The sequence below is a fragment of the Trachinotus anak genome, unplaced genomic scaffold (assembly GCF_046630095.1).
Source record: "Trachinotus anak isolate AG129_WGS33_773 ecotype Australia unplaced genomic scaffold, CSIRO_AGI_Tana_v1 ptg000020l, whole genome shotgun sequence".
Classification (NCBI taxonomy): domain Eukaryota; kingdom Metazoa; phylum Chordata; class Actinopteri; order Carangiformes; family Carangidae; genus Trachinotus; species Trachinotus anak.
In genome coordinates, this window is record NW_027273871.1 from 4,907,800 (window position 1) to 4,919,807 (window position 12,008).

Below are 12,008 nucleotides of genomic sequence, written 5' to 3' on the forward strand. Positions count from 1 at the left end.
GATACCTGAACGCCTCCTGATCCTCCTCCTGCAGCTGCTCCAGGTTGGAGGGGCTGAAGTCAAACTGAGTGCTGGTCGGACTGAAGACGCTGTCCTGCTGGTCGCCAGACTGCAGCCCCTCGCTGGGTCTGGGCTGAATGCAGAATGGAGACAAATCTGCAGAGTGAAGACAAGAACAGTAGAATAATGAGGAAATAACCATTAAAAAGCACTTATTTGACTTTGTGTCTCTTTCGTCTGGGAACATTTTAAAACTCTTCTCTCCAGAAGCCTTAAATGTGGTGAGCAAGAGAAACATGAATTTCTTACTGGAGTCGGAGTCTTGTCCGCTGGTATCTGAAGCCTGACCAACGGGGGAGCTGTGTATAGGGGAAGGCAGGACGTGGGCACCGGCGTCCAATCCCTCGCTGGGCTGGTTTCCACGGGTCCGTGATCCAGAATTCAAGGCAGAGGAGTCGGACTGCTCGGGGATGCCCACGGCCGGCTGGGGGAGCTGCTTCGGTGACCGCTGCTTGTTCATCTCCACGGCCTTACCAACTGCACACAGACCCAAACACACACATATGACGAGCTACTGCTGTCAGCACTTGATTTTTTACTGGTTTATTACAGCTTCAACACAACAAACCTCACTCTGCAGTGAAGGTGACAGGGTGTGTTGTATGGGTGATGTTTTAAAATATAAAACTTAAAAAGCTTAAACTGCAGTTTTACCCTCACCTGAAGTTGAATCCACTCGGCTCAGGCGCCGAGGCGGGCCGAGGATGTTGGGAAACCGAGGCTTTTTCACCTTCTCCTCACCCTCCTTCTCAGGCTTGATGCTCTTCTGCTTGTGAAAATAACACATATTTGTCTTAAAGCGCATTGTGGTGCATTTCAAACAGACCATTAAACAGCACTCACTGGATGTTCACTGGATACTGTGCTATGATTCAATGAGTCAAATCAATTATTTACATTTGTGTTCTGAAGCATTTTAGTTAATGTAACATGAAACAGTTCATTGCTTCAAATGTCTTTCATTAGTTTATATTTTAAAAACATTTGCCAAATCATGACGATAGTGGAAAAATACTCCCATCTCTACTGTGATACTGACACATCACCCAGCTCTACTTCATATCCACACACCTGTAACTTAGCTCATTACATTTCTTTTTTATTTTTGTTTGTATTGTTTCACAGTATAATATAATATTAATGCTACATTTACACAGTTAGCTCAACAGATAGCAAAATAAATAACCAACCCTAACAGATGATTAAACATGTCAGTGTCAGCGTGTGTCTGAGGACGGGGTCGCACCTTAATCTTGGGCAGGAAATTGATTCGTGCTCGTTTATGTTCGAGGCCTCGAGGCTCCTTCACTTTCACCCCGAGGTGCTTCATATAGGTGAGGAGCACGTACTGCATCGTTTGGCTGCAACATGACAGGACGCACAGTCACGAACAGAAGCAGGTTGTTATTTAGGGTTTAGTGTGACCCCCCCACTCTGCTTCAGCTTTTTTGGTTAGTTTTATTTTGTCACTTTAAAGCTTTCACACAGTCATGTACTCACCACTACACTGACACTACTGATCTACATGTCCCACAGTAAATTTGTGTATTGCTTATTATTAGTTGAATAAATTTACTCTAAAACCTGATTATTTATGTGGTCTCCTTTGTTTTGTCTTGAATTTGAGCAGGTTCATGACAACAGAAATATTAACATATGTGTAGGGTTCAACTCTACATTTTATTAATCTCTATCATCACTATTATACACACAAATGTATGTCACTATGCAAATGTGTATGTAGCATTAATGAGAATATAATTTTAAAAGTGAGAAGACGTTCTTCTTTTAAAGTTCACGCAACAGTAAAATATCTGAACAGAAACTAAAACACTTCCCCAAACACAGGTCCAACGCTGACTGATAATGTAAATTAAATTATAAAAAACCCCTCTTCTTACCACTTCTCGTCTTCGGAGGGCTGCGACGTAAACCTGTAACAAGCAACTCCAGGTTAGCACACACACAAGCACATAAGGAATACAGGAACTTTGTGTTTGTGTTAACGTGTGTGCGCTCAGAGGCTCACAGGATATCCTCTATCTTGGAGATGATGTGTTCGGCGCAGGAGCACTCCTTCTCCAAGGCCTGCTGGTCTTTTCCTCGCTCCACGTCCAGCTTCGAGAGCTCGTCTTCAGCCAGGGTCAGACCCATGCTGCGCTTCTGTCTGCAAACACAAACCCACAAATTACACCACATAAAGAAATAACCATCTGTCAACTGTCATTAAGCAGTGATTTGACTCTAACCTGAAGTCCTCCAGGTTCTTGTGCAGGTCTGGTAGGAGTGTGTCCTGCAACATCTGGGTGTACTGTTTGCAGAGATCCTCTGGGATTAACTCCAGCCTCCGCTTCTCTGTGGGGACACAAGCACACCCCCCCAAAAAAACTGTCAAGCTAGACACATTTTACTGCAACTTTTAACTCTAACAAAACCCATTCATCTATTGATTTGTCTGTCCGACACTTTGAATTCCCAATCTGTGGTTAAATATTGGAAAATCCAACAGAGAGTTGCACCAGTCTGATAAACCATAAAGGTAGGAGGCCGACACTTATTAAGTGGATACAGATTTTTAAATTTGGGAGAAACAGAGCACTAGTTGTGATTCACTTGATATAATCATCTGACCAAATTTCACATACTATTCAATACAGTCAAAGATTCCTACCTTCAGTAAAATCATCAGGAAAAAATTTCCCACTGTACAAGAGAAATAAAAACATCCAAACGGTGTAAAAATGTACTGACAAACTGTCAACTGAATATCTCATAATCTGTCAAGATTGCTATGAACTTTTTTGAGTGCATTTATGTTCCCATGTTGATTTATATAACTCCACAGGCTTTTCTCATGCACCACCCTCAGGACAAACATTTCATTTTTTGCCCCACTGTTGGCTCAAATCCTGAAGCCTCCACTAGCTCCACAAAAGGATAGTTTAGTTGGACAGACTCAAAACTGTCCGACTGCATCCAACAGTTCCACAGAAATATATTTTATAGTTAGATAGTTTTATATTTATATTTAAAGTAAAAGATTGATATAGCCACATTATGGGATCGACTCTCCCAACATTTAATCAAACATCCGTAGCCTATTGATTTAGATGTAGGGAACGTGATACCCAGCTCAGTGTAACAAAGAAAGAAATCAGTGATGCATTTTAGCCTCTTTCCATTTCATACCCAGTTCAGCTGCAATTGTCTCTGGCATTGGTACTTTGAGATTCTGGAAAAAAAAAACAATTGAAGAAATCAGAAACTTTGACTGCAGAATAAAAAAAGAAGAAGAAGAAGAGAGCACAGTAACTCACTGCAGTTCGATCCATGAAGAGTGAGTGGAATTCCATGAAGAAGCGTCGACTTTCTTTGGAGCTGGTTTGCTTGTGCATGTCAGCGTAGAGGTAACACAGCTATCGAGAGAAGAAGACAGTTAGAGCTTCACATCACTGCCTGTCGTCATGCAGTTTGTCCTCTCATTTATCAGGTCGGGATTATTTCACATCTGCACCGCTCCAACATGCATCATCTGGGCAGAATATTCACCTGGTTTCTGATCAGTGAAGGCACGAGGCCTGATCATTGAGCCTGTTTATTAACTCTTAGCTCTTATCAGCGGCAGTGTCTGTCTGTCATTACACAGATACTGATGATCCTGTTGCCTATGTGAAGGGCTCTTCTCCAACATAAGATTCAAACCATTTTTATTACTGGACAAAGTATGTTATTCACTATGACTTTCACTACTATTGTATTTACACTGATACTAAAACAGGCTTGTTTTTAATTGTTGCTTCATATGACCTGCATGTTTTATTTTGCTGTGTTGTGTAAAGCACTTTGTAATCTGGGTTTAGAAACGTGTTCTATAAATAAAGTTTATTATCATTATTATTATTACCAACAGAAATGATTTGCACACTAAGTGATACTTAAAACCTTCTTATGAATCTATACAGTAAAAATACATGACTCAAGGCCAATACACAGTACATTTATCTGCAAGGCTTTACTTGTTAAGCTATGCATAGCTCATTAGCTACTTCATGCTTTATAACTGTAAATATGTAACTTTTTTTTTTTAAAGGGAAAGACTTTCCTGTATTTCTCTACTAGTCAAAGGGTAGCATGTTTTTCAGTGTATGGCTTCATATCGGTGTAAAACCCACAGATTTCTGATCAAATTATCAGCATTGGTATTAGTACACCTTAGTCTGTACTGTGTGTGTGTGTGTGTGTGTGTGTTTACCAGAGGCACAGGGTCAAACTGTGAGACGACATGATGGAGGAAAACTGCGAGGTGAGCCGGCCGAGACTTCAGCAGGTCTATACTCTGGAAACAGCTGCACTGTCCATTAATCTGACAGAGGGAGAGAGAGAAGGCCAGTCACATGACCAAAAAAAAAATAATTTAATGATTAGTCAAAATGAACAGCACATTTTGATCAACATTTTTTGAAAAACTATATGATTTAAGTTTCAATTTCACAAAAAAACAGTTTGCTCTTACTTGAGTTTTTGTTTGAACTTTCTGGTATAAAATTGAAGCCCAAACTTGGACAGTCATCTAATGTTTTCCCCATTTTTATGAAACTTAAATTACTGCATATTTATTTCCATATTCAACATATTTTATTAACACATAATGATAACATGGTCTCCCTTCAACTTCATGTCCAATTATTCCACCAGTAGCTTCTCGAAATACCTGCTCTTGCTGGGAGTCAAAGTAGTCATCCTCTGCTCCAATAATCTGTGGGTGGAGGAGGTAGGGAGGGCCTCCCACAACACACTGGGCACTGGAGTCCTGAGAGACAGACTCAAGGTTAAATACACTGATCGTTACGTGTGTCTTCATCTTTATTAACCGACAATCTGACAACAAATTTATGAAATGTCTTCAAAGTGACTTTGCAGTGATATTACAAAATCAAAAGGAATAAAAACCTGACTTTAGTGTGTATCTGTGTGTGTGTGTGTCTTACAGTGTCAGTGTTGTCCTCAGTGTCGGGCGATGAGCAGGAGCTGAGTCCGTCTCGTCGGCTGACGTCCGGGCTCTGACAGGGCGTCTCTTTCTTGCCAGGACTCTCTGGGCAGGGGATGCTGTGCATCTAAGACACACCCAGACCAAAACATACACACAACACATACACGCTAATACACACACGGACCGACACAGCACTTAAGCCAAATTGATTGTTTAGTCTGGTGCTGAATACTGGGAAATCCCCAGAGATTGGGGAAATAAGACCATTTCATTCCTATTTATAGAAGTTGTGATAAAAAGATTATTTGTTATTACAAGGAAGTCTGTGTAAGCAGTATTTTCAGAGGGGCTTTCTGTTGTGTCTGTACTCAACATCAGACTGTGGGTACCACCGTCAGCAGCACCTGATCCACGTTGATTAGCTCTTTACTTAAATACTCAATAAAATACAAACCACACAGTATGAAAAGTTAAAAAAAACAGCAAAAAACCATGTTGTATCTACCTTGAGACTCACTGATTTATTTATTTCTTTTTTTCAAAATTTATATATAGTTTAATGCCCATTGCCACCAGAGTCAACATCCTCAGACTGCGTGTTTTGTCTAACCAACCAAAGGCATAGGATATACCTCCTCACTTTTAATTACAGTGTCAGGTCCGTGTCTTGACAAGTCACGGTCTTGACTCTTAGTCATAGTGTCAGGATGATTTTCTTATTAAAGTCTCTCTGAACTCTAAAAATGTTGATGCGATCATCTGAGACACCTTCGGTTATTACCATGTGCTCAAAGCAATAAGTCTAACAAGCAGAAGTCAGTTATAAGGTGACTTTTTTTTGCCCTGGGTTTTGTCTCTCAGGTTAAAGAAAGGCTGGTGGAGGTCGTTAGTTCTGTATGCAGCCTGAGACTGACACCTATAGACAGGACTCAGGTCTTAAAACACAGCCCACTGGGTTAAAAATAAGAATAATAATCTAGGTTTTTATTTACAGTTAATATTCTCTTGAATAGACACTAGAATTAAACATCAGTCAAAGATAAGATATTAAAAGTTACGTTTGAAGTAAATATGCAAACACAACATTATAAAAGAATCTATAAAAGAAACTATTAATTTGCTGAAAGTAGGATTGGTGCATTAACAGGTATCACATGGCATTTCTACTTTGTTATACTACATATAAACAATAATAACCAATTTTATCCAATTTATAATTTATTATTATTGTAATTTATTATTTGCTGAATTGATTTAAACCCAGAAAATAAGATTTTTCTATTTTCTTTTCTTTTTTTAAACTTAAATGTTCTCCCTAAATTCTTCAAAATGTTAAATCGATAAAAGATAAAAAACATTGAAAAGTCACAAATGCTCAAAACTGAGAAGTTGGACGAGAAGAATATCTGGAAACTTTGGTGGTGACCTAATGACCTAATCAGTTAATTAGTTTTCAAAACTGCTGTGTATCACTAAAAGTATAGACAGCATCTGCCAACACTGGCTTGGGCACAAAACCTTCACAAAACCCCACAAAAGTACAAAGTGCTTCTGGGTTATTTCGGTTCACCACACTCGCTTCTGTGATCTGTCATTACACCCACAGAGTTATTGTTAGTCGAGGGCCGGTCGTTACTGCTGTCACCCCGTGAGGATGAGGTCGGCTCCCTCACAGGAGGCCCGCCGTCCCCCTCCTTAGTCTCGCTATTCCTGGACACAGTGACTCCATCCTGAAACACACACATAAGAATTTGTTCATGATCTTATCAGTGACAATTAACAAAGCTTGTGCAGACTTAAGAGCCCTGCAGGGACCTGAAGTCTGTGGGAGTGACTGAGGAGCTGAAGTTAATGTCGTCCAACAATCGCAGGATATAAAGGATCCAAAAGACAAGATTAAATGATGATTATACTCTTTTCTATTGTTGTAGTATCTGTTGAGCAGCTGTGATAAGATGTGGATGAATTTCTAGAGAAAAACCTGCAGCAGAACTACAGCTGCATGGACGAATGAGGTTGAGAAGAATCATTCACATCAATGTTCTCCTTGTGTCCCCATCAAAAACAAAACTCTGGTACTTTCCAATCTTATACTCATTACTGTGGCCATGTTGGATGGTGCAACCTTTGCTCTCACCATCTCTGTTGTAGAGATTCAGGAAATGCAACAATATCAGAGCAAACAGAAGAGGCTTCCTGAAGCTTTCCAGAGAAACATGAATAATTTCAAACACAGCAGAGAAGGTTTATTTACATGATTGTCATCAGAGGAAATTCAAGAAATCTGCGTGCATCCGCTGATTATCCAGTCGATTAATTAATCATTTCATTTTTCATGGTTGACCATGTTTATTCATGCATTCATTATCTATGACCAAGGAGGAAACCTCCTGAAAATGAAAGTGCCCACAATAATAGTTTCTTCATGCAAGAATCATCTTTCTTCTCTGCCCACAAAGTAACAGCTGTTTAACTTTGTTAAAACATGAAGATTTCAATCTCTCGTAGGAACTGCTGTGGGTGATGGAGCTTAGTCTTGTCTCTGGAATATGTAAAGTAAACTGGAGGAACACGCTTCATTTTTTCAGTGTGTGTGTGTGTGTGTGTGTGTGTTTTACAGCACCTGTAACGCTGCTGTTGCTTTGCTGAGCTGTTCCTGCAGCAGTGAAATGTGCTTCTTCGCCTCCTGGATCTCCTTCACTAGCTTAGGTCGGGGGTTTCTACTGCACTCCTCCTCCTTTGCCTTCACACAAATAAATAAATAAATCAATAAATATATAAATAAATAAATACCAGTGTAGAAGCCCAGTGTAGAGATAACCTTCGTAAATACTGTGTTAAAGTAAATACACCAGTCAGTATCAAACTAATACCTGCAGGTCCAGCTGCTGTTTGGTTAGCATCTTCTGCAGGCTGTCGATCCTCTGGCTGTGCACGCTTTTGTTCTCATTCTGAAGGAGGAGATAAAGAGGAAGCACTGAGTCAGAAAAGCCGAAGCCAAACACATCATTACATAATTATTCCTGTAACATACGTTGTGACTCAAGCGAGAAAAAGTTTGAGGTCTACACGCTGGAAGAGAGAAGTGACACTAATAGGACCGAAAGTGAAAAAGAAAAGAGGAACATGTGGACATTAATAAATCAATAAATCCAATTGATACAGTAAATGACACAGTGAAGAGCAAGAAAAACTGCACTGTCATTTTGGGAATAAGTTGGTAGTTCTCACAAGGGAGAATTTATTTACCAGATTTTATGAAACCGAAGTCTGTAGTCTGACACATCCAGCGTTACCAAGAGGATGAATTGTTGACACTGTGCAGCATTTTTGGCAAAAGGCGGCAGTAATGGACTGAAACGATGTGACCAATCAAAAATAATGAGCTATAATAATGCGTGGGTTGTGCCAGCCAGATAAGCCTCCGATATCATGAACCTTATCACGGCTTAAAACAACATCTTGCAGAACGTTATGGTTTCAGTTCACCACTGAGCTCCAGCAGCAGAATCCACACACAACTAAATGAGCTGAAAGCCCCAGAACAGTGCTTCAGGGGAAAGACTGAGTATTCCTCAGAATATAGACGCCTCGACCAGCCCTTCAAACTGACTCATTTACAGTCTTTTATTTCAACAAAAAAAACCAACATTTTTAATAAGTTAAACTTCCTTATGTGGAAAAGTTAATATTTCTTTATTTTTAAAGAAGCAGGAAGTCTAAAGTTACTCAGAATGAAATACCTCCATCTCCGTCAAAGAGGAATCAACTTTATATCCTGTTGAACTTGTGTTACACTATCCAGGAAACATTATATATATATATATATATATATATATATATATATAGTGTTATATTGACTAAATGTACTTAGCTGATCATTTCAAGGTCCATATAACATTTCTGCAATAGTCCAATAAGGAGCGATGTGCCTTTTCAATGGCATTAACATGTATGAGAAAGCCGATATGTCAGTGGTACAACCGTGTGTACAGACTGTGACAGACCCGACACAGTGACAGGATCAGTGAAGAACCATAATGACTGTCTGTGTTTTTCTAAACATCAGATAATGAAGCTGTTACTCACAGACTGTAAATTTAACAGTGAGGTCATTCTGAATACAGTCAGGATGAGTCCTGAGCTCCATCAAATATTTCAGGACTTTATTATGAGTGAAACTCTAAACCCTGCTTTTTCTCCAGAATCAAAGTATGTTCTGTCAAAGAGGATATTACAGTGAAGTATCCCATTCTGTAACTTGCAATCATTGCTTCTACAAAAACAAAATAAGAAAGACAGTAATAATGGAAACACAGAGAATTTTGCACCTGTTTCAGAAAAATAGACTTTAAATGATCTCCAACTCATTATGTTTATCTGTTATTCAGTATATTGTATATCTAACTTCACACCTTCATAAAATGTATGTCTTATTTGGTATTGCAGATGGTTATGGGATTGTAATAGATTTTGTTTTTTCTGTGTTTGAGGAAGTTTATGTTGATTTTAATAAAGATTCATATGAGTTTAACATTATGTGGAGATCCCATCCCTCAGTAAAGAGAAAAGTAGATTTTATATGTGGCACATGCATAAAAATACTCTTTATTTCTCTCTTACCCCGTCAGGTGGAGAGGAGGTGATGTGCTCCTGGGGGCTGCATTGCTCCCCACCTGGCAGTGCAGGTGAGTGTTGCACTGAGAGAGAGGAGGGTATGCTGACCTCTGCCCCTTCGTCCTTCACATCCTCTACCTCCTCCAGGGGGATCTGAGGAAGCCCCGGGGGCCTCCCCAGCACTGTCAGGGCTACATAGGAGCCCGCTGCCAAAGGGGAGTCATGAGAAAGGAATGAGGGGTGGGTGAAGAGGAAAAGAATAACACTGATACATGTATAAAAGCACCCGAGCTATTGTGAGCATCTGGTCAACAAAACCAGCTCAGAGAGAGAGAGAGAGAGAGAGAGAGAGAGAGAGAGAGAGAGAGAGAGAGAGAGAGAGGAGGGAGTGGGAAAACCCCCTAACTTTGCTCTAAATTAGATCTTAGTATTTATTTTCCACAATTATTTAAATAATAAATAAAGGAAAATTAGTGAAAATCAGCGAGTGATGAAACATTTCATTTTAAAGATCTACATGCTTTAGCTGTATTGCTAACTTCACTACATTGGTAACATGCCATGAAAGTAATTTAAATTCAAATGTGATGCAGAACACTGAAGCTATGATGAGAAGCACATACTTACATTTTATCAGCTTTACAACCTCTATGTGGTTTGAATGTGTCACTAAGGTCCCGTTAACCTGTTGGGAAAGAGAGATTTTTTTTCACACTTGTCCACAGCATGTTGCTTAAACCTCTTTATTTTTGTTATTGTGAAGATCAAAACCAAAATGTGTTAAAATGTGTCGCTTCTCAGCAGATACACAGAGTTTAGGTATCTGATCTGGTATCAGGAGGGAAAATGATGAATCAAAAACAAAGGCTAAAAAGATCAGTTTCAGCTTTTATCTCTCTTCAGACTGAGAGATGCTCAGTCGATGATCCTGGAACTAAGAGGGGAACAACTAAGACGAACCTTGATGATCCTATCTCCTGTCTGGACACCAGCTCGCATAGCAGCTCCATCTACAGCAGGACAGACAGAGCAGAGTCAGAGATGGTGCTTCCAGAAGTGCATGGTGATTTTGGGTTTGTGTGTGAGCCGTACCTTCTTTGACCAGCTGCACAAACACAGGGTTGTCTCCGCTCACGGTCAGCCCGAAGCCATTTTCATCTCTCTGGATTATCACGCAACGCTGGACGAGACCTGTCATTTGCAAGCACACACACACAAACACACAGTAAATTACATGATATGAGTTTGTGTGTCTTTTTTAATATTAATACATCAATATTGAATATGATGTTTTATTTTGTCGTAAGAGCTTGTGGTAGACTCAAATCAACAGCCAAACTCTGTGTATATTCTTTCACATTTCACACACTGCTGCCAGGAAATAAACAAATTAGTGATAAGTGTTGACAAAAGTGGCTACTGCATGAAGTCCTGCCACAGACCTTTTGGGACTGAATTTCTGGGATACTGGTTGTCTGATGGAGTCAGACTTCTCCACACAGGAAGTGACAAATCAAGAACAGAAAAGGTTTTTAAATAGCAGCCAGCTCCCGTTCCAAGAAAACTGGACAACAACAAGAGACTCTTTTTCTTCTCTTGTATCTGTGGAAGCTTTTGTACAGAAAATCATCTCCAAAAAAATCTAAATGGTTCCTCATTCGCTGCTGATTCTCACTGTACTGAAGGAGGACTGACACTGTAAAAAGCTGGGTAGGGCGTCCTTTGTTATTTTAAACAGCATTGTCTGACTTTGTCTGGAAAAATAACAACTTGAATCATCTTTATTACTTAAAACATTTACATTGCTGAGGTAAGATTACAAGAAATAACAGGCTCAGTCTGCTTCCCAAAGTGCAGACTTCTCCTCTGAGGGAAATAAAGCACCAACTCCTCACTGCTGGTAAAGGTGTGAACATTTACAGTCTTAATGGGTTTAGATCATTCTGAGGACCGTGACCTTATCATCTGGAAAACTGGGAGGGACACACATCTCAACTACACTTGTATAGCTCACTTAAAATCTGATGTTCCACAAGTGTTAGGCCCTCTACTCCTCCAGTACTTGCTTCTGTTCGGCAATGTCAAACACATTTTATGCAGATGACGCTAGGATTTACATAAACACAACACAGTTGACATCAGCACCTCATAAAAGCAAGATTTTGTGTAAATAATGATGATCAGATGTAAAAAAGCAAGTATAGAGTCAAAGCATTTAACTCTGACACCAGGATACATCAATGAACACGGCTTCAACAGGCAGTGTGATGTGTTTGTTTCTAAGTTTGTGAAATGCTCAGACACCATGTTACACTGCACACTCTTCTTTCCCCAAATTAAT

General features: G+C 39.7%; 1 protein-coding gene across 2 annotated transcripts in view; it reads right to left on the bottom strand.

The window, feature by feature from the left end:
* Nucleotides 1–12,008, bottom strand: part of arhgef12b (Rho guanine nucleotide exchange factor (GEF) 12b) — a 35,751-nt gene that overhangs the window by 10,262 nt on the left and 13,481 nt on the right. For both annotated transcript variants that reach the window (XM_071506585.1, XM_071506584.1), the window contains exons 3-21: nucleotides 10,760–10,858; nucleotides 10,628–10,677; nucleotides 10,295–10,352; nucleotides 9,674–9,873; nucleotides 7,924–8,001; nucleotides 7,674–7,793; nucleotides 6,655–6,780; nucleotides 5,049–5,174; nucleotides 4,772–4,870; nucleotides 4,313–4,423; nucleotides 3,378–3,476; nucleotides 3,250–3,292; nucleotides 2,310–2,415; nucleotides 2,090–2,227; nucleotides 1,962–1,994; nucleotides 1,307–1,421; nucleotides 721–826; nucleotides 310–537; nucleotides 6–156 (exon numbers count right to left, since the gene is read on the bottom strand). In XM_071506585.1, coding sequence (XP_071362686.1) covers nucleotides 6–156; nucleotides 310–537; nucleotides 721–826; nucleotides 1,307–1,421; nucleotides 1,962–1,994; nucleotides 2,090–2,227; nucleotides 2,310–2,415; nucleotides 3,250–3,292; nucleotides 3,378–3,476; nucleotides 4,313–4,423; nucleotides 4,772–4,870; nucleotides 5,049–5,174; nucleotides 6,655–6,780; nucleotides 7,674–7,793; nucleotides 7,924–8,001; nucleotides 9,674–9,873; nucleotides 10,295–10,352; nucleotides 10,628–10,677; nucleotides 10,760–10,858 — 2,086 coding nt within the window. The remainder of the gene's footprint in view (nucleotides 1–5; nucleotides 157–309; nucleotides 538–720; nucleotides 827–1,306; nucleotides 1,422–1,961; nucleotides 1,995–2,089; nucleotides 2,228–2,309; nucleotides 2,416–3,249; nucleotides 3,293–3,377; nucleotides 3,477–4,312; nucleotides 4,424–4,771; nucleotides 4,871–5,048; nucleotides 5,175–6,654; nucleotides 6,781–7,673; nucleotides 7,794–7,923; nucleotides 8,002–9,673; nucleotides 9,874–10,294; nucleotides 10,353–10,627; nucleotides 10,678–10,759; nucleotides 10,859–12,008) is intronic.